Source organism: Heterodontus francisci, chromosome 17 (genome assembly GCF_036365525.1).
Source record: "Heterodontus francisci isolate sHetFra1 chromosome 17, sHetFra1.hap1, whole genome shotgun sequence".
Classification (NCBI taxonomy): domain Eukaryota; kingdom Metazoa; phylum Chordata; class Chondrichthyes; order Heterodontiformes; family Heterodontidae; genus Heterodontus; species Heterodontus francisci.
This window is the reverse complement of record NC_090387.1, coordinates 5,625,614-5,648,520: the sequence shown is the minus strand read 5'-3', so window position 1 is coordinate 5,648,520 and position 22,907 is coordinate 5,625,614. Positions and strand designations below refer to the sequence as shown.

The window sequence follows — 22,907 nt, the reverse complement described above, 5'->3', positions numbered from 1 at the left end:
AGACAGCTGCAGAGATAGTGGATGCACTGGCTATGATTTTCCAGAATTCCTTTGATTCAGGAATGGTCCCGTCAGATTGGAAGTTGGCAAATGTTACGCCGCTTTTCAAGAAAGGAGGTAAAGAGAAAACAGGGAACTATAGTCGAGTTAGCCTAACATCAGTCATTGGGAAGATGCTGGAAACTATTATTAAGGAAGTCTTAACATTGCACTTGGAAAAGCAAAGTATGATTAGAACAAGTCAGCATGGTTTTACTGAAGGGAGATGCTGTCTGACAAATTTATTGGAGTTTTTTGAGGATATAACTAGTAGGGTAGATAAAGGAGAACCAGTAGATGTAGTATACCTGGATTTCCAAAAGGCATTCGATAAGGTGCTACATAAAAGATTAATAGGCAAGACAAGTGATCATGATGTTGGGGTAATATATTAGCATGGATAGAGGATTGGTTAGCAGACAGGAAGCAGAGAGTGAGCATAAATGGGGCATTTTCAAGTTGGCAGGCGGTGAATATTGGGGTGCCGCAAGGATCAGTGCTGGGACCTCAGCTTTTTACAATCTATATTAATGACTTGAATGAAGAGACAGAGAGTAATGTATCTAAGTTTGCTGATGATACAAAGCTCGGTGGAAAGGTAAGCTGCAGGGAGGACGTAAAGAGGCTGCAAAAAGATATAGACAGGTTAAGTGAGTGGGAAACAAGATGGCACATGGAGTATAATGTAGGGAAGTGTGAAGTTGTTCTCTTTGGTCGTAAAAATAGAAAAGCAAAATATTTTTTCAAAGATGTGAAACTGGGAAGTGTTGATGTTCAGAGAGACTTGTGGGTTCTCAAACAAGGAAGGCACAAAGTTAACATGCAGGTGCAGCAGGCTATTGGGAAGGCAAATCACATGTTGGCCTTTATTGCAAGGGGATTGGAGTACAGGAATAAAGAAGTCTTACTAAAATTGTCCAGGGCTTTGGTGCGACCGCACCCAGAATACTGTGTGCAGTTTTGGTCTCCACATTTAAGAAAGGATCTACTTGCATTGGAGGCAGTGCAGAGAAGATTAACTAAATTGGTCCCTGGGATGAGGGGGTTGTCCTATGATGAGAGGCTGAGTCAACTGAGCCTATATTCTCTGGAGTTTAGAAGAATGAGAGGTGATTTAATTGAGACATACAAGATTCTGAAAGGGCTTGATAGGATAGAAGCTGGGAGATTTTTCCCACCAGTCAGGGAATCTAGAACACGGGGACAGGATAAGGGGTCAATCATTCAGACTGAGATGAGGAGAAATTACTTCACTCAAAGGGTTGTGAATCTTTGGAATGCTCTACCCCAGAGGGTTGTGGATGCTCCATCATTGAAAACATTTAAGGCTGGGATAGATAGATTTTTGATCTCGCAGGGAATCAAAGGATATGGGGAGCGGGCAGGAAAGTGGAATTGAAGCCCAAGATCAGCCATGATCATAGTGAATGGCAGAGCAGGCTTGATGGGTCATATGGGTTACTCCTGCTCCTATTTCTTGTGTTCTCTAGAAAAGTGAAGGCTGAGGGGTGACCTGATAGAGGTCTTTAAAATTACCAAGGGGTTTGATAGGGGTAGACATAGAGATGATGTTTCCACTCGTGAGACTAGAAATAGGGGCCATAAATATAAGATAGATAGTCACTAAAAAATCCAATTGGAAATTCAGGAGAAACATCTTTCCCCAGAGAGCGGTGAGAATGTGGAACTCACTACACATGGTATATTTGAGGTCAATAGTATAGATACATTTAAGGGGAAGCTAGATAAGCATATGAGAAAGAAAGAAATAGAAGGATATGTTAATAAGGTGAGATGAAGAAGGGTGAGGGGAGGCTTATGTGGAGCATAAACACTGACACAGACCTGTTTCTGTGCTGGAAATTCGATGTAATATCAGTCAGGATTTTCCCACAGCAGGGCAGGGTTGAGGGGAGAAAGGGATTTCAATTTCTGAATATACTCCAGTATTTCTTGGGCCTCTTACAATAAAAATCAGAAGAGACAAGACATAAAAAGCCTGCACAACAAATGGTAACAGCTAACCTTAACACAAGATGTGTATTAAAAAATGTGTATGATTGGCAAAGGATATATCCTAGAAAATTGGGGATATACAAGAGGCCACAGAGTTGAAGGAATGCAGAGATCCTGTAAGAATTTAGAGATAGGTAGGGAGCGAGGCCAACAAGAAATCTGAACATAAGGATGAGAAATTTAAATTTGAGGTATTGCTTGCTGGCGATGTAGGTCAATGTAGGTCAGCGAATACAAGGGTCATGGGTGAACAGGATTTGGTGTGATTCACGAGACAGGCAGCAGAGTTTTGTTTTTGTTGTATAATATCCGACTGGATTATAGCTCAATCTCAGCATCGTACAAAGTATGGAATCGCCTCTTGCCACACCTGGCCATATTGGAATGCCTGTTGCTGTGCTGGGTTGGTGACAGGCTGCTGAGGTCTATAAGCCACATATTGTTGCCCTGGATCCTGCTGGAAGTTTCTGAACTGTCCTTGAGAGTTCTGTACAGAATCTACAAAACAGAAAGATAACAAACAACAACTTATATTTATATAGAACCCTTAATGTAATAAAACGTCCCAAGGCGCTTTACAACAGCGTTATAAAACAAAACATGACACTGAGCCACAAAAGGAGATATGTCAGATGACAAAAGCTTGGTCACAGAGGTAGGTTCTAAGAAGTGCCTTAAAGGAGGAAAGCGAAATTGAGATTTAGGGAGGGTATTCCACAGCTTGGGGCCTAGGCAACCGAAGGCGCGGCCATCAATGGTGTAAAGATTAAAATCAGAGATACACAAGCGGCCAGAATTAAAGGAGCATAGATATCTCGGAGGGTTGTGTGGTTGGAGGAGATTAGAGAGGGAGGGAGCGGAGAGGTCATGGAGGCATTTGAAAACAACAATGAAAATTTTAAAATCAAGATGTTGCTTGACCGTGGGAGAATGTGGAAGACCAGCCAGGAGTGCATTGGAATAGTTAAGTCTAGAGGTAACAAAGGGATGAATGAGAGTTTCAGCAGCAGATGAGCTGACAGGGGCGAAGTCAATCGATGTTATGGAGGTGGAAATAGGCAGTCTTCGTGCTGGCATGAATATGAGGTCAGAAGCTCATCTTGGGGTCAAATGTGACATGAAGGTTGCAAACAGACTGGTTTAATCTCAGACTGTTGCCAGGGAGAGGGATGGAGACGGTAGCTAGGGAACGGAGTTTGGAAAGGGGACCAAAAACAATGGCTTCAGTCTTCCCAATATTTAATTGGTGGAAATTTCTGCTTATCCAGTACTGGATGTCGGATAAGCAGTCTGGTAATTTAGCAACAGTGGAGGAGTCGAGCGAAGTGGTGCTGAGGTAGAGTTGAGTGTCGTCAGCATACATGTGAAAACTAACGCTGCTGAGGGGCAGCATGTGGATGAGAAATATGAGGTGGCCAAGGATAGATCCTTGGCGGGACACCACAGGTAGTGGTGCGGGTGCAGGAAGAGAAGTCAAAACAAAACAACAAAATGACATTTTATTAACCACTGCAGCTAATTGGGGGCTATGACAGCACTGGCTTTATCCCCTTCCCCCCGGCAATACTTGCTGGGAAGATCTCTGTGGGCACCAGACATCCAGAGGCACGTCCCAAGTGTCCATTCTTCATGAAAATGAAAGTTGGCAGGCTATTTGACTGCAAGGTGCATCACAGAATCTGATCCTATTTACATCTTTCTTCCAAACAACTGCACTTTCCAGCAGGTGTCAGTGGATGGCCATCAGGAGCAGCAGCGTTGAGTCAGGGCAAATTAGGGCAATAGTACCCCCGGCCCCCCACCCCACCCCCGCACCACCATCTTCAGTGGAGGTCAGCCAGCTAACTGTGGTTGTCTTGGGATTTTCCTGGTTTCCAGGTTTGGCTTTTACCCTTTCAACAACTTGGGAATGATGTTAGGGTCCGTATAGTGACCCCTCCAAACTCTGGAATGTGATGGGGAGGAGCAGAGGAGATGGGGAGGGTTGGGTGGGATGTCATGGAACTACTCAATGGCAAGTGTTAATTCTTTCATCAATCAGATTGACTGAACGTTGAAGTACAGTCTGCATTGATCACCAAGTCACACATTAATCAAGGGAACCGGTTTCACATCAGCAATTCCCCTTCCCAGGGACACTTCAAAAGGATACATCTTTTGGATGAGACATTAAACGGAGGCCCTGTCTGCCCTCTCAGATGCATGTAAAAGATCCCATGGCACTATTTCATTGAAGAGGAGGGGCCTCCTGGGGTCAAAATTTATCCCTCAACCAACATCACAAAACAGATTACCTGGTCATTGTCATATTGCTGTTTGTGGGAGCTTGCTGTGCGCAAATTGGCCGCCACATTTCCTGCATTACAACAGTGACAACATTTCAAAAAGTACTGCACTAGCAGTAAAGCACTTTGGGAGGTCCCAAGGTTGTGAAAGGCGCTATATGAATGCAAGACTGTCTTACTATGGGGGGAGGGGTTGCAAAGGGAAGGTGTTTATTGAGAAATAAACTACCAGCGAGTCCAGCCTACACAACCCATACAATTATAGATTGTTACGTACAGGTGGAGGCCATTCAACCTTCAAGTGAAGCAAAATGTCAGCAATGTTCTTGAAGGGAATGTAAAGGGAGCAATGGAAAGAAGGGTATAATCCAATAGGACAGAAAAGGAGGGGGAGTCGAGGCTTGAGACTGGACAGGTCGAGCAGGATTAATAAAGCAGTTGGAATAGAATCAGAAAGCTTAACTGAACAAGTAGTGAGAAAATATTATCAAATAAAGAATCCACGAGGGAGTGAGATACGGCAGGGACAGTGAATAATTTAAAGAAGGAAATGCAGCAACATTCTATGGCCCTGAGATTATCAGCAAAAATAAGCATTTTTAATAAGTGTCCAGCCCGCCACCCGAGAGTAATTGGATTTAAAAATCATCAAAAATGACTTCAGATCCATTTAATAGTTTCATTGGTGCACACTAGTCAGTTTCTGAGTGAGTTAAATATTTTTTGCTATGTAACAACTTTTAAAACCGAGTGCTGACGCATGCCCGAGCCTCAGGATTGAGCACAATTTGAACAGCTTTCCCAAAGCTGCGCATTCAGTGGATTTTTGCAATGTTGACTGGGGACAGGGCCTGAATCGGGAGCACTGAAACCTGAACCAGTGTAAAAGATTGTGGAAAACACAATCGAACACAAGTGGTTTTAGGATGTAACTCACTCACATTTAAAATTCTCCATCTGTTTCTCGAATTCAGTCAATTGTACTGATGTAACTTGCAGAAACCCAACCCCAGTGTGTTTAGGATTCTGTACCAGGGAAACTTTTCCATTTTCATACTGAGGCGTTAAAAATATATTCAAAGAAAGAGAGATAGACAGCAGGGCTCAGTGAGGATGAAAAAAATAAACTGCTTCATTTCCTGCTGCACATAAAATTCTGGATGTAATTTTACACCGGTTGTTAACCAGCGTAATTGCAGAAATTTTGCTGCTCTTTATCCTGATGGCAGACCGATTATAATGAGATGTGTTTGGATGAAGGGGTAACCAGACAGATGCAAAATAGTGAGGTAATTTGAGCATACTGTAATTATAGTCTAACGCATTTCTGCTTGAGTTCATTCGAGCTTCCACACCAGTTACCTGCATCATGCCCAAACACAGAACAAATACACAAGAAATTCAACCTCAAAATAGGAAAGTAAGTAGTACATTCCTCAAAGGGTATCACAGGCCCCCAGACAGGAGAGAGATGCAGGCAATTCAGTAAACCATGCAAAAAAACAGAACAATCACACTGGGTGATGATAACTATCCCAAGATAGAACAGGATAAAGGTAATGCATGGGATCAAAATAGGCAATGTTTTTAAAAATGGATCATGAACTGTTTCCTCAATCATTTTGTTTCTGGTTAGAGAAGGTAAAGAGGAGATTTGTTGGAGGTTTTTAAAACCATGAAATGTTTAGATAGGGTAAATAAAGAGAAACTGTTTCCAATGGCTAAAAGGCCAATAACCAGGGGGCATAGATTTAAGCTGACTGGCAAAAGAACCAGAGAGAACATGAGGAAAAACTTTTTTTGCACAAGTGATTAGGATTTGGAACGTATTGCCTGATTGGGTGGTGGAAACAGATTCAACATTAACCTTGAAAAGGGAATTAAATAAATACTTGGAGAAGAAAATTGCAGGGATATGAGGATAGAGTGGGACTAAATGGATTGCTCTTTGAAAGTGCTGGCACAGACTCGATGGGCCTAATGGTTTTCTGCTATGATTCTAGAAAAAACGACTTGATTTAATTCCAGGAAATGAAGTGGGGCAAAAAACTGTTCAGAGTTGGAGAACTGAAAAAACAGCAACGACAGTGTGATTAGGTTCAATGCAAGACCAGAAAAAGATCAAAGAAAAAAGACTGGAACAAGGCAAAGTGTAGTGAGATGAGATGGGATGGGCGTCAAATTAACAGTGACAAATAGGTTAACAGATGGGATAGAGTAGACGATAAATATATTCTTATATTGCGAAAAGAGGGTGATTCAAAGATTAGAGTTCCACTGAACCTTAAAAACATTTTATGAAACAAAGACAAACAATAAGAAAAGAATCATGAGGAATATAGAAAGTGGTAGCAGAAACAATTAGCAGATAATATGAAAGGGCTTTAATAAGTTTTTAAAATTAAAAGAATAATTAAAGAGAAGGTATGGTTGAGGGATGTGGTAAGAAGGTGGGGTTAAAAAGGTTTGTTGCATTCAGTTGAATTCATAGGAACATAGAAAATAGGAGTAGGCCATTCGGCCCTTCGAGCCTGCTCCGCCATTCATTATGATCACGTCTGATCATCCCACTCAGTAACCTGTTCCCGCTTTCCCCCCATATCCTTTGATCCCTTTCACCCTAAGAGTTATATCTAACTCCTACAATGTTTTTGGCCTCAACTGCTTTCTGTGGTAGCGAATTCCACAGGCTCACCACTCTCTGGGTGAAGTAATTTCTCCTCATCTCAGTCCTGAAAGGTTTACTCCACATCCTTAGACTATGACCCCTGGTTCTGGACTACCCCACCATCGGGAACATCCTTCCTGCATCTACCCTGTCAAGTCCTGTTAGAATTTTATAGGTTTCTATGAGATCCCCCCTCACTCTTCTGAACTCCAGCCAATATAATCCTAACCGACTCAATCTCTCCTCATCAGTCCCACCATTGCAGGAATCAGTCTGGTAAACCTTTGCTGCACTCCCTCTATAGCAAGAACACCCTTCCTCAGATAAGGAGACCAAAACTGCACACAATATTCCAGGTGTGGCCTCACCAAGGCCCTGTACAATTGCAGCAAGACATCCCTGCTCCTGTACTCGAATCCTCTCACTATGAAGGCCAAGATACCATTTGCCTTTTGTACCACCTGTTGGATCTGCATGCTTACCTTCAGTGACTGGTGTACGAGAACACCCAGGTCTCGCTGCATATTCCCCTCTCTCAGTTTATAGCCGTTCAGATAATAATCTGCCTTCCTGTTTTTGCTACCAAAGTGGATAACCTCACATTTATCCACATTATACTGCATCTGCCATGCATTAGCCCACTCACTCAACTTGTCCAAATCACCCTGAAGCCTCTCTGCATCCTCCTCACAACTCACCCTCCCACCCAGTTTTGTGCCATCTGCAAATTTGGAGATATTACATTTAGTTCTCTCATCTAAATCATGAATATATATTGTGAATAGCTGGGGTCCGAGCACCGATCCCTGCGGTACCCCACTAGTCATTGCCTGCCATTCGGAAAAAGACCCGTTTATTCCTACTCTTTATTTCCTGTCTGCCAACCAATTTTCTATCCATCGCAATACACTACCCCCAATCCCATGCGCTTTAATTTTACACGCTAATCTCTTATGTGGGACTTTGTCGAAAGCCTTCTGAAAGTCCAGATAAACCACATCCACTGGCTCCCCGTCATCAACTCTACTAGTTACATCCTTGAAGAATTCTAGTAGATTTGTCAAGCATGATTTCCCTTTCATAAATCCATGCTGACTCTGTCCGATTCTACCACTCTTCTCCAAGTGCTCTGCTATAAAATCTTTGATAATGGACTCTAGAATTTTCCCCACTACCGACGTCAGGCTGACTGGTCTATAATTCCCTGTTTTCTCTCTACCTCCCTTTTTAAATAGTGGGGTTACATTAGATACCCTCCAATCTGTAGGAATTCTGCTGCTCCATAATTTTTCCCTCTCAGTATTGGTGTGCTATACAGCTTCACCAGTATTAAGAGTCAGTCCAGTTTCAGTTGCCGTCTCTCCAATCACTCTCTCAGGACTGAACGCAAAGTAAATGGTCCACCTTGTTGAAATACCCCAGACACAGACAGTACAGCAAGAAATGAGGACTCTTTCTCCAATGGAAGCTTCTGGAACTCACTGAAATCCTGAGGTGTGCTGGTTGGTGGCTGTTGTGTGGCATATTGCTGGTAGAAGCTCTGCTGGTGGGCAGCAGGATTCTGCTGGAATTGCCCCTGCTGTGGTCCATACCACGTACCAGCTGCAATAAAAGAGAATAAACATCCAGAAAGTTAGCTCTCTGTTTACAATGATTTTTCTCAGTTTAAAATCAGATTTAACTCCCTTGATTTGTCAGAGACAGTTTTTAACCTTTACCTCCACTCCCCCACTAAGGACACTGATTCTCACTGGGGGACAGGCCAAATGGTGATGGCCACCCTCCTTACCTCAGTCACTTGACCAATATTCATGTCGAGTGCTGTATTGGTTCTGTTACTGGACTAATAGTTCAGAGAACCTGAGTTCAAACCCCACCAGGGCAGGTTGAGAATTGAATGGAGCAGATTATCTCCAGCAAAAGCTGCTCTCTCTGCCCCCATACTATCACCCCCAGGGTACTCATCTAGATGTTGTTCCTAGGTCATGTCATTGGCAGTTATGGGGTCAACTTCTGTAGTCATGGCAACGACCACCAGCTCCACTGCCTCTCTCGACCACTTCTCAAGTGAATATTTCCTCCAACTCAACCCTGGCAAGGTGAAAGCCAAAGTGTCATTCTCACTCTCTCCCAGCCCCACTTCACCAGTCAGTGTGGAACCCTGTACAACACCAAGACCTTCTTGACAACAGAGACCCCATCGCAGCCCCCACCCCACCCCACCCTCGATACCTCTGCCCTTACCTCAGTCCCATAGCTTCCATAACCCCCATCCTTACTCTGTATCTAACCCGTGCTGTACCTGTCCTGGGAGTGTTTATGGGACAGTGTAGAGGGAGCTTTACTCTGTATCTAACCCCGTTTTTTTAAATAACTTTATTAAAACCAGATAAATAAACAAAAAACTCAAATTAAAATGCCATTCTCAGCGTCAACGATGCACTCCAGTCCCTGCGGTGCCCACCGGTCGCGGAAGGCCTCAAGCGTACCGGTGGACTCCGCATGCTCCTTCTCCAGGGACACCCGGGCGCGAACGTAACCGCGGAAGAGGGCCAGGCAATCGGGGAGGACGAAACCCCCGATGGCCCGCAACCTGGACCTGTGAATTGCCACCTTAGCCAGGCCCAGGAGCAGACTGACGAGGAGATCCTCCTCCCGGCCCAAGCCCCTCCGCACCGGGTGCCCAAAGATCAGGAGCGTGGGACTGAAGTGCATCCAGAATTTGAGGAGCAGCCCCTTCAGATACTCAAAGAGGGGCTGCAACCTCGCACACTCCGTATAAACGTGGAACACGGACTCGTCCAGGCCGCAGAAAGTACAGGCGGCCTGGGAGTCCGTGAACCTACTTAAAAGTCTATTGCACGGGACTGCTCTGTGCAGCACCCTCCATCCCAGGTCCCCGATGTAAAGGGGGAAGACTCCCGCGTAGAGAGACCTCCATCGGGGTTTCCCCTCGCCGCCAGATGGCAACGCGGACTGCCAGGGCGTGTCCGGCCGGCTGACGAGGGCGAGGAAGTGAAGAGTGTGCAGGAGCAGCCCGGACAGGAAACCCCTCCGCACCGATTGGAATGGCACGGAGGGCATTTCCGAGAGGCGGCTCGGGTTGTGCGGGGGTCAGCTCGGCCGGGATCGCTCCACACTCCCGAGCCCCCTCGCCACCCGCAGTGAGGGGCGTCCCGGGGGTTTCGGTTACTCCTCCGCCCGCCGGACCGTCCCCGGAGTTGGCCGCCCGGACAGCCGAGGCGCTCTCCTCCGCCAGCGGGGGAGCGCCCTGATTGGAGGCGACCATGTTCCAGACTCGGAATAGATCCCGGTAAAAGACAGGCAACTCCCTCAGAGAGGCGCGGCTAACGGACTCCACCAGGAGCTGCGTGTCGTCTTGAAGGCAGTGACACTGACAGAAAAAATACGTCGCCAGCGCACACCATCTGGGAGGACGCTCGACGTACAAGTATCTCTGCAGGGTCCGAAGGCGGAGAGTCGCAGCCTGGGTGCGGACGCACACCAGCGACTGACCGCCCTCCTCAATCGGGAGACTTAGGACCGCGGCAGAGACCCAGTGTTTCCTCTTGCCCCAGAAGAAATCGACGAGTTTCTTCTGGATCTTGGTGGCAAATACAGGGGGCGGGGCCAAAGTGACCAACCGGTACCACAACATGGAGGCCACCAGTTGGTTTATGACCAACGCTCGGCCCCTGTAGGAAAGCACTCGGAGCAGTCCTGTCCAGCGCCCCAGCCGAGCGGTGACTTTCGCCTCCAACTCCTGCCAGTTTGCCGGCCAGGCTTCCTCAGCGGGGCTAAGGTGGACTCCCAGATAGAGGAGGTGCGTGGTGCTCCAAGCAAAAGGTGTCATCTCCTCCGGCAGGGAGTCCACCCACCACTGACCAACCAGGAGTCCGGAACATTTCTCCCAATTGATCCTCGCGGAGGACGTGGCAGAAAAGGTCTGCTGGCAGTCGCTCCCAAATCAGAGAGCAGCCAATCCCAGTGCTGTACCTGTCCTGGGAGTGTTTGATGGGGACAGTGTAGAGGGAGCTTTACTCTGTATCTAACCCATGCTGTACCTGCCCTGGGAGTATTTAAGTACTGACACAAAGTGCCTGAAATGGCACTAATAAAACTGACATCCTTCACCTTGATGAACACAGTACGGTCTGAGAGTAACAGTTCAATTTATGGGTGTAAGACTTTCTGCCAATACTCAGACTGTGACTGTGTGGTAATTGCCGAGTGGGGAATGGCCCTCTGCTGCAAATATTTATCTGCTTTTCCTGTAAAGGCATGATATAAATTCAAGGTATTGTTAAAAGATGCAGCGATCTCTGCCTCAACCATTCCTTTTGACAAAATATTCCATGCTCTGTGCAAAGAAATTTCTCCTAACCTCTCCTCACTCTCAGTTTTTAATTTTAAATTAATGATCCTTCATTACTGACTCCCCAACCAAAGGAAATAGTCTTTTCCCAGTCACTCTATCAAGACTCTTTATAGTTTTAAAAACCTCCATTAAATGTCTTCTCAATCTTCTCTGTTCCAGTGGGAATATTCCCAGTATCTTCAGTCCCTCCCCAGAACTATAGTTCCCAATCCCTGCTATCACTGTCCGCTTTCTGTGGCTTTGACCCAATTAGTCCTCTAACCATGGCTCAATCAATGTTTTCATAAATTCATCATTTTGTTATTCTGCAGCCTCTGCCTTCCTCACACTCTTACCTCTCTCTCGCTCTCTAATACCATGGTCCATGTCCTTCCTGTTGTACATCAGCAACAAGTACTTCACCCTACAAGGGCAGCACAGTGGCGCAGTGGTGAGCACCGCAGCCTCACAGCTCCAGCGACCCGGGTTCAATTCTGGGTACTGCCTGTGTGGAGTTTGCAAGTTCTCCCTGTGTCTGCGTGGGTTTTCTCCGGGTGCTCCAGTGTCCTCCCACAAGCCTAAAGACTTGCAGGTTGGTAGGTAAATTGGCCATTAGAAATTGCCCCTAGTATAGGTAGGTGGTAGGGAAATATATAGGGACAGGTGGGGATGTGGTAGGAATATGGGATTAGTGTAGGATTAGTATGAATGGGTGGTTGATGGCCGGCACAGACTCGGTGGGCCGAAGGGCCTGTTTCAGTGCTGTATCTCTAAACTAAACTAAACTAAACAAGCTCCTTCTTTTTCCCTCTTTAGTGGCAAAATTAAGACTCACTCACCTGTCTTCAGCTTTAACTCATTCTCTCCCAGGGTCTTAAAATGTGTGGAGTTCCCCTCCCTCCCCCAGTCCTCCTACAGTGTACAGCCATTTAAACCCTAACATGATATGACTAACCACTAGGTCTCTTCCCCCTCTTTTTCTCCTGCACTTTGGTCCCCGAGTAAGGTTCCTTCAGAGAGAAATTGTATCCTTTACCTTCTGTATAAAGTTGTAGGTTCATTCCCTCTGCTGGAGTGTGTGTCTGGTTAAATTGGTTGTTGAAAAATTCTCCCTGCGATGCTTGCTGTTGTCCAGGAGCTGATGGTAACAGACAGGCAGACTAACGTCAGTAAAACACTCATAACATTAAAAATTAGAGCCAGACCATTCAGAAGTGCAATCAGGACAAAGAATAGTGAAAATCTGGAACACTGTCCCCCTAAACGGCTGTGGATGTTGTGGGTGGTGGTGGGTGGTCAATGTTTGAACCTTTGTTGGGTAAGATTATTAAGGGAGATGGCAGGTAAATGAATTAACATGCAGATGAACGATGATCTAACTGAATGCCACAGGAGGCTCAAGGGGCCTCCTCCTGTTCTCGTGTCCCTAATATTCAATCACAAAACCAATAACATTCAGCGAGTAGCAGTGCCATACTGTCCCAGGTTTGATCTCTGGCCTGTACTGAGTCAGCTGTTTTCAGCCAGTATTACAATCTGAATATCAGGCAAGGGACATCAAGACTACTGTAGAGATGGGCAAGCCCCTGCTCCTGCTCACTGTTTGATTTTGATTTATTGATACAGCACTAAAGCAGGCCCTTCGGCCCACCGAGTCTGTGCCGACCATTAACCACCCATTTATACTAATCCTACACTAATCCCATATTCCTACCACATCCTCACCTGTCCCTATATTCCCCTACCACCTACCTATACTAGGGGCAATTTCTAATGGCCAATTTACCTATCAACCTGCAAGTCTTTGGCTGTGGGAGGAAACCGGAGCACCCGGAGGAAACCCACGCAGACACAGGGAGAACTTGCAAACTCCACACAGGCAGTACCCAGAATTGAACCCGGGTCGCTGGAGCTGTGAGGCTGCGGTGCTAACCACTGTGCCGCCCCAATAACTCCTGCTGAGTGGACCCACAGGGACACCAGGTAAGGTCAGGATTCTATGTCACCCCAATAGGCCCCCAAGAGTTGAATCTTTTCTCTGGAAAAGCGGAGATCCGATAGAAGTCTTTAAAATTATGAACTGTTCAATGGAGTAAGAAACTGCTTTCACTTGTGGTTGAATCCAGGACAAGGGGACCATAAATATAAGAAAATCATGAACAGATCAAATGTATTTAGGAAGAACTCCTTTACACACAGAGAGGGGTGTGGTTGTGGAACTTGTTGCTACATGGAGTAGCTGAAGCAGAGGGCAACACTGAATTTAAGGGGAGGCTGGATGTGTATCTGAGGGAGAAAGGAATGGAGGGATACAGGGACAGGGTGGGATGAAGCTCATGTGGACTGTATCAGTTGGGCCAAATGGCCTGTTTCTGTGCTCTGAATGTGTAATAAGCCACCAACATTCACGATAAGGTTCATACATTAAAAATGGGCACTTTGTAAAATGATACATCACAGAGGTAGGCCACTCAGTCCATCATGCCTGTCAGTTCTTTGATGGAGCTATCAGTTGGGTGAGGCACTGAAGGATCTGTGAAACTGCAGCACTATAATAGCGAGTTTTAATTTTTCATTGACTTTATTTCTCTTGTTATCATTTAGAAAATCAAGTACGGGTCATTAAAAATGTCCTAAATGTATTTCCATGTTGCACATCCTGGGGGTTTACTACAGGCCTCCCAACAGCCAACGGGAGGTAGAGGAGCAGATATGTAGACAGATTTTGGAAAGATGTAAAGGTAACAGGGTTGTAGTGGTGAGTGATTTTAACTTCCCCTATATTGACTGGGACTCACTTAGTGCTAGGGGCTTGGATGGGGCAGAATTTGTGAGGAACATCCACGAGGGCTTCTTGATGCAATATGTAGATAGTCCAACTAGGGATGGGGTCATACTGGACCTGGTATTGGGAAATGAGCCCGGCCAGGTGGTCAAAGTTTCAGTAGGGGAGCATTTCGGGAACAGTGACCATAATTCCGTAAGTTTTAAGGTACTTGTGGATAAGGATAAGAGTAGTCCTCGGGTGAAGGTGCTAAATTGGGGGAAGGCTAATTATAACAATATTAGGCAGGAACTGAAGAATTTAGATTGGGGGCGGCTGTTTGAGGATAAATCAACATCTGACATGTGGGAGTCTTTCAAACATCAGTTGATTAGAATCCAGGACCAGCATGTTCCTGTGAGGAAGAAGGATAAGTTTGGCAAGTTTCGGGAACCTTGGATAACGAGGAATATTGTGAGCCTAGTCAAAAAGAAAAAGGAAGCATTCGTAAGGGCTGGAAGGCTGGGAACAGACAAAGCCCTTGAGGAATATAAAGACAGTAGGAAGGAACTTAAGCAAGGAGTCAGGAGAGTTGAAAGGGGTCATGAGAAGTCATTGGCAAACAGGATTAAGGAGAATCCCAAGGCTTTTTATACGTAAATAAAGAGCAAGAGGGTAACCAGGGAAAAGATTGGCCCACTCAAGGACAGAGGAGGGAATCTATGTGTGGAGCCAGAGGAAATGGGCGAAGTACTAAATAAGTACTTTGCATCAGTATTCACCAAAGAGAAGGACTTGGTGGATGATGAGTCTAGGGAAGGGAGTGTAGATAGTCTCGGTCATGTCGTTATCAAAAAGGAGGTGTTGGGCGTCTTGCAAAGCATTAAGGTAGATAAGTCCCCAGGGCCTGATGGGATCTACCCCAGAATACTGAGGGAGGCAAGGGAAGAAATTGCTGGGGCCTTGACAGAAATCTTTGTATCCTCATTGGCTACAGGTGAGGTCCCAGAGGACTGGAGAATAGCCAATGTTGTTCCTTTGTTTCAGAAGGGTAGCAAGGATAATCCAGGAAATTATAGGCCGGTGAGCCTTACGTCAGTGGTAGGGAAATTATTAGAGAGGATTCTTCGGGACAAGATTTACTCCCATTTCGAAACAAATGAACTTATTAGCGAGAGGCAGCATGGTTTTGTGAAGGGGAGGTCGTGTCTCATTAACTTGATTGAGTTTTTTGAGGAAGTGACAAAGATGATTGATGAAGGAAGAGCAGTGGATGTTATCTATATGGACTTCAGTAAAGCCTTTGACAAGGTCCCTCGTGGCAGACTGGTACAAAAGGTGAAGTCACACGGGATCAGAGGTGAGCTGGCAAGATGGATGCAGAACTGGCTCGGTCATAAAAGACAGAGGGTAGCAGTGGAAGGGTGCTTTTCTGAACGGAGGGATGTGACTAGTGGTGTTCCGCAGGGATCAGTGCTGGGACCTTTGCTGTTTGTAGTATATATAAATGATTTGGAGGAAAATGTAGCTGGTCTGATTAGTAAGTTTGTGGACGACACAAAGGTTGGTGTAGTTGTGGACAGTGATGAGGATTGTCAGAGGATACAGCAGGATATAGATCGGTTGGAGATCTGGGTGGGGAAATGGCAGATGGAGTTTAATCCGGACAAATGTGAAGTAATGCATTTTGGAAGACCTAATACATGTGGGACGTATACAGTAAATAGCAGAACCCTTAGGGGTATTGACAGGCAGAGAGATCTGGGCGTACAGGTCCACAGGTCACTGAAAGTGGCAACGCAGGTGGATAAGGTAGTCAAGAAGGCATACGGCATGCTTGCCTTCATCGGTCGGGGCATAGAGTATAACAATTGGCAAGTCATGTTGCAGCTGTACAGAACTTTAGTTAGGCCACACTTAGAATATTGCATGCAATTCTGGTCGCCACACTAACAGAAGGACGTGGAGGCTTTGGAGAGGGTACAGAAGAGGTTTACCAGGATGTTGCCTGGTCTGGAGGGCATTAGCTATGAGGAGAGGTTGCATAAACTCAGATTGTTTTCACTGGAACGACGGAAGTGGAGGGGCGACATGATAGAGGTTTACAAAGTTATGAGTGGCATGGACAGAGTGGATAGTCAGAAGCTTTTTCCCAGGGTGGAGGAGTCAGTTACTGGGGGACATAGGTTTAAGGTGCGAGGGGCAAAGTTTAGAGGGGATGTGCGAGGCAAGTTCTTTACACAGAAGGTGGTGAGTGCCTGGAACTTGCTGCCGGGGGAGGTGGTGGAAGCAGGTACGATAGCGACGTTTAAGAGGCATCTTGACAAATACATGAATAGGATGGGAATAGAGGGATATGGTCCCCGGAAGTGCAGAAGGTTTTAGTTCAGACAGGCATCAGGATCGGCGCAGGCTTGGAGGGCCGAATGGCCTGTTCCTGTGCTGTACCGTTCTTCGCAATATCACAGTGTTACTGCAGGTGGCTGGGCTGAGCTGGTTATGGACCTACACAGCACCACGAACAGGAATATGGCAGAACTCCAAATCTGATCATAGTTTAAAAAAAAATCTTCTTTCCTCACCCCAATTTTCTTTGACTTTATAAAAAAAATAATTCCGCACCCTGCTTTCCTGAAGGCACGGACTCTCACTGGGTAACTCCAGCAGCTCCTCACTTCACCTCAAGGGGGCTGGAATACAAAGGAGTAGAAAGTGAAGCTCAGTTGTTTAGAGTCTTGCTCAGAGCCCAACTGGAGTAACTGGTTTCAGTTCTGGGCACCACACCTCAGGGAGGATATACTGGCTTTGGAGGGAGGGGTGTAGCACAGATTCACCAGACTACTAGGCCATAGAGGGTTAAATTATGAGGTCATATTTCTTGTATTCCCTTGTGTTAGAAGATTGAGGGATGACATAATTAAGTGTTTAAAATGATTTGATAGGGTCGATGGAGAAATACTATTTCCTCTGGTGTGAAAATCCAGAACAAGGGGGGCAGGATCTTCAAATTAACGCAAGACTGTCCAAGAGTGAAATCAAAAGCACTTTATCACACAAAATTTGGAACTCTCGCCCCCAAAAGGTTGCGGATATTTGGGGTTTAACTGGAGCTTCCAAGACAGAAAGATTTTTGTTGGGTAAGAGCATCAAGGGATATGGATAAAGAGGTAAATGGAGTTAAACTGCCCCGATCCTGGTCACAAAGCGACTCGCTGTCCAAGTTCTCACACAGGAAGTGCAAACAAACAAGCGTAGTGAAGTGTTTCTGGATTCGTAAACTCAAATTCCACCATGGGTGTTTACAAATTCAAACAGTTTTTTTTTAAAGTCTGAAATTAAAAAGCTGGTGTCACTAACAGAGAGCATGAGGCTGTTGGATTGCCATAAATACCCAACAGATTCATGAGTGTCCTTTAGGGATGGAAACCCAGTCTGGCTTGTAGGTAACTCCAGTCCCACAGCAATTCTTAACTTCCTCCTGAAGTGGTTTAGTAAGAAACTCAGTTGTATCATCATCTTCTCAAGTGTAATAAGAGATGGACAATAAATGCCAGCCTTGCCAGCGACACCCACAGCTGAGAATTAATATATTAAAAACAAGGATTGCACCTCTGTGATAAAACTGTAACAGGTGTGACAGCGAGGAGACTCCAGTGGAAGAGCAGGTGGTGTGGAATGAGAGCCAGGAAGATAATGGACTGTGTCAGCTGGTGTGTCAGGATGGGAGGGTGCATCAAACAAGCTGTGTCTTGCTGTGAAGAGCAGGTTGTTTTACCTGTGCTGCTGTACTCCAATTGTACTCTACCTGGGTTCTGCTGGGCGACTGGCTGCAGGTGAGTCCCCAGGGGCTGCCCCAGACTCACTCCCATCTGCTCCTGGCCTGGCATGCTCTGTGGAGGAGCCACTGATTGGTTGAAACTTCCCATGTTGCTGTGACAACTGACAGGTAGGCCTATTGAGGAGTTTGGTGTAACCTGCTGCCCCTGGGGGAAAGCTGTTCCAATACCTGTCGGGATGGCGGGGGAGAGGGGAAAGAGAAAGAGAAGATTATAAAAAAACAAACAATAATGTTTTTCCATCATGTTGCAATGACTGCTCCCCATGGGACCAGTGATGACATCAGTCACCTCCTGCACTCAAACCCTCAGCACAACAAAGCAAGGATCAAGATTAAAACCTCTGTCTATCTTCTCATTACAAGGCTGCATCAGCAGAGACTGGGGTGGGGGGGAAATGGGTGGGGAGGAGTAAAGCCCCTACCCCCACCCCACCATGGTACTGGGCTGGGGGAGGTGGTTTAACTAGAAAGGGAAAGTTCTGGAAAGAAAACACAAGGAAAGAAGGCAGCCCACCAACCCATGCCATCATTAAACACACCCTGAGAGGCAGCTTGGTCTATTGCACGGGTGCGGTCTTGTCGTGGTTCTGTTCCTGGATTAGTAATCCAGAGAACACAAATTCAAATCTCACCAATTTGCAAATTTGAAATTAAGCAGGAAGAAAAATCTGGAAATGAAGAGCTGGTTTCAGAAAAAGTGACCATGACCCTGTTTGAATTGTCATAAAAACCCAGCTGGTTCACGAATGTCCTTTTGAAAGACAGACAGACTTGCATTTCTATAGCGCTTTTCACAGGGGAAGCGGTGGCGTAGTGGTATTGTCACTGGACAAGTAATCCAGAGACCCAGGGTATTGCTCTGGGGACATGGGTTCAAATCCCACCACAGCAGAAGGGGGAATTTGAATTCAATTAATAAATCTGGAATTAAAAAGCTAGTCTAATGTTGGCCATGAAACCATTGTCGATTGTTGTAAAAACCCATCTGATTCACTAGTATCCTTTAGGAAATCTGCTGTCCTTACCTGGTCTGGCCTACATGTGACTCCTGACCCACAGCAATGTGGTTAACTCTTACATGCCCTCTGAAATGGCCTAGCAAGCCATTCAGTTGTATCTAACCGCTACGAAGTCAATAAAAAGGAATGAAACAGGACAGACCACCCGGCATCGACCTAGGCATTGGGAACGACAACGTCAAAGGCAAACCCAGCCCTGTCTACCCTGCAAGGTCCTCCTGACTAACATCTGGGGGCTTGTGCCCAAGTTGGGAGAGCTGTGCCACAGACTAGTCAAGCAACAGCCTGACATAGTCATACTCACGGAATCATACCTTACAGACAATGTCCCAGACACGGCCATACCATCCTCGGGTATGTCCTGTCCCACCAGCAGGACAGACCCAGCAGAGGTGGCGGCACAGTGGTATGCAATAGGGAGGGAGTTGCCCTGGGAGTCCTCAACATCGACTCCGGACCCCATGAAGCATCTTGGCATCAGGTCAAACATGGACAAGGAAACCTCCTGCTGATTATCACCTCCCACCCTTCCTCAACTGATGAGTCAGTACTCCTCCATATTGAACACCACTTGGAAGAAGCACTGAGGGTGGCAAGGGCACAGAATATACTCTGGGTAGGAAACTTCAATGTCCATGACCAAGAGTGGCTCGGTAGCACCACGACTGACCGAGCTGGCCGAGTCCTAAAGGACATAGTTGCTAGACTGGGTATGCGGCAGGTGGTGAGTGAACCAACAAGAGGAAAAAATATACTTGACCTTGTCCCCACCAATCTGCCTGCTGCAGATGCATCAATCCATGACAGTATTGGTAGGAGTGATCACCGCACAGTCCTTGTGGGGACGAAGTCCCGCCTTCACATTGAAGATACCCTCCTTCGTGTGGTGTGGCACTATCACCGTGCTAAATGGTATAGATTTTGAACAGATCTAGCAATGCAAAAGTGTGCATCCATGAGGCGCTGTGGGCCAGCAGCAGAGGTGCACTCAACCACAATCTGTAACCTCCTGACCCGGCATATCCCCCATTACCATCAAGCCAGGAGACCAACCCTGGTTCAATGAAGAGTGCGGGAGGGCATGCCAGGAGCAGCACCAGGCATACCTCAAAATAAGGGGTCAATCTGGTGAATCTACAACACAAGACTATCTGCGTGCCAAACTACGTAAGCAGCATGCAATAGACAGAGCTAAGCAGTCCCATAACCAACGGATCTGTTCGAAGCTCTGCAGTCCTGCCACATCCAGCCATGAATGGTGGCGGACAATTAAACAACTAACTGGAGGAGGCGGCTCCACAAATATCCCCATCCTCAATAATGGGGGAGCCCATCACATCAGTGCGAAAGATAAGGCAGAAGCATTTGCAACAATCTTCAGCCAGAAGGGCCGAGTGGATGATCCATCTCGGCCTCCTCCTGAAGTCCCCAGCATCACAGATGCCAGACTTCAGCTAATTCGATTCACTCCGCGTGCTATCAAGAAATGACTGAAGGCACTGGATACTGCAAAGGCTATGGGCCCTGACAATATTCCAGCAATAGAACTGAAGACTTGTGCTCCAGAACTTGCCGCGCCCCTAGCCAAGCTGCTTGACTACAGCTACAACACTGGCATCTACCTGGCAATGTGGAAAATTGTCCACAAAAAGCAGGACAAGTCCAACCTGGCCAATTACCGCCCCATCAGCCTACTCTCAATCATCAGTAAAGTGATGGAAGGTGTCAGCAACAGTGCCATCAAGCGGCACTTGCTTAGCAATAACCTGCTCAGTGACGCTCAGTTTGGGATCCGCCAGGGCCACTCAGCTCCTGACCTCATTACAGTCTTGGTTCAAACATGGACAAAAGAGCTGAACTCAAGAGGTGAGGTGAGAGTGACTGCCCTTGACATCAAGGCAGCATTTGACGGAGTATGGCATCAAGGAGCCCTAGCAAAACTGAGGTCAATGGGATTCAGGGGGAAAACTCTCCGCTGGTTGGAGTCATACCTAGCGCAAAGGAAGATGGTTGTGGTTGTTGGAGGTCAATCATCTGAGCTCCAGGACACCACTGCAGGAGTACCTCAGGGTAGTGTCCTAGGCCCAACCATCATCAGCTGCTTCATCAATGATCTTCCTTCAATCATAAGGTCAGAAGTGGGGATGTTCGCTGATGATTGCACAATGTTCAGCACCATTCGTGACTCCTCAGATACTGAAGCAGTCCGTGTAGAAATGCAGCAAGACTTGAACAATATCCAGGCTGGGGCTGATAAGTAGCAAGTAACATTCGCGCCACACAAGTGCCAGGCAATGACCATCTCCAACAAGAGAGAATCTAACCATCTCCCCTTGACATTCAATGGCATTATCATTGCTGAATCCCCCACTATCAACATCCTAGGGGTTACCATTGACCAGAAACTGAACTGGAATAGCCATATAAATACTGTGGCTACAAGAGCTGGTGAGAGACTAGGAATGCTGCGGCAAGTAACGCACCTCCTGACTCCCCAAAGCCTGTCCACCATCTACAAGGCACAAGTCAGGAGTGTGATGGAACAGTCTCCACTTGCCTGGATGGCTGCAGCTCCAACAACACTCAAGAAGCTCGAAACCATCCAGGTCAAAGCAGTCCGCTTGATTGGCACCCCATCTACAAACATTCACTCCCTCCACCACCGACGCACAGTGGCAGTAGTGTGTACCATCTACAAGATGCACTGCAGCAACTCACCAAGGCTCCTTAGACAGCACCTCCCAAACCCGCGACCTCTACCAACTAGAAGGACAAGGGCAGCAAATGCATGGGAACACCACCACCTGCAAGTTCCCCTCCAAGCCACACACCATCCTGACTTGGAACTATATCGCCGTTCCTTCACTGTCGCTGGGTCAAAATCCTGGAACTCCCTTCCTAACAGCACTGTGGGTGTACCTCTCTCACACGGACTGCAGCAGTTCAAGAAGGCAGCTCACCACCACCTTCTCAAGGGCAATTAGGGATGGGCAATAAATGCTGGCCTGGCCAGTGACACCCACATCCTATGAATGAATAAAAAAAAACCTCATGACATCCCAAAGCACTTGGAACCCGCCATCCGTGGTTAACTAAAACAGCTAAAGATTCTATCAAACTTAAAGAAAAAGCCTATAATGCACAAAGATGGGGGGTAGGTCAGAAGATTGGACAGAATATAAAAAACAGCAAAGAATAACTAAAAGATTGATGAGGAAGGCAAAATTAGAGTATGAGAGAAAGCTAGCTAGATATATAAAGACAGATAGTAAGAGTTTCTATAGATATTTTAAAAAGTGTTAAAGTGAGTGTTGGTCCTATAGAAAGTGAGTCTGGGGAATTAATAATGGATAATAAGGAGATGGCAGATGAATTGAACAGATATTTTGCATCGGTCTTCACTATTGAGGATACAAGTAACATCCCAGTATTAGCTATAAGTCAGGAAATGGAAGGGAGGAACTCAAGAAAATCACCAGGGAAGAGGTACTGAACAAATTGTTGGAGCTGCAGGCTGACAAGTCCCCGGGTCCTGATGGACTTCATCCTAGGGTCTTAAAAGAAGTGGCTAGTGAGAGAGTTGATGCGTTAGTTTTAATTTTCCAAAATTCCCTAGATTCGGGGAAGGTTCCGTTAGACTATTCAAAAAGGGAGGGAGGCAGAAAGCAGGAAACTACAGGCCAGTTAGCTTAACATCAGTCTCAGGGAAAATGTTAGAAGCTATTATTAAAGACGTTATAGCAGGGCATTGAGAAAAATGGAAGGCAATCAGGCAGAGTCAACATGGTTTTGTGAAAGGGAAATCATGTTTAACCAATTTATTGGAGTTCTTTGAGGGAGTTACATGTGCTGTGGATAACGGGAAACTGGTGGATTTGATAAGGTGTCGCATCAAAGATTATTGCAGAAAATAAAAGCTCA

The 22,907-nt window shown here is 46.2% G+C and overlaps 1 protein-coding gene across 2 annotated transcripts in view; it reads right to left on the bottom strand.

The window, feature by feature from the left end:
* Positions 1-22,907, bottom strand: part of LOC137378693 (protein SSXT-like) — a 52,580-nt gene that overhangs the window by 4,427 nt on the left and 25,246 nt on the right. Inside the window, exons 5-8 of one of the 2 annotated variants that reach the window (XM_068049036.1) lie at positions 17,935-18,135; positions 12,402-12,503; positions 8,491-8,610; positions 2,426-2,553 (exon numbers count right to left, since the gene is read on the bottom strand). In XM_068049036.1, the coding sequence (XP_067905137.1) occupies positions 2,426-2,553; positions 8,491-8,610; positions 12,402-12,503; positions 17,935-18,135 (551 nt within the window). The remainder of the gene's footprint in view (positions 1-2,425; positions 2,554-8,490; positions 8,611-12,401; positions 12,504-17,934; positions 18,136-22,907) is intronic. The other variant, XM_068049037.1, reaches the window with a different exon arrangement.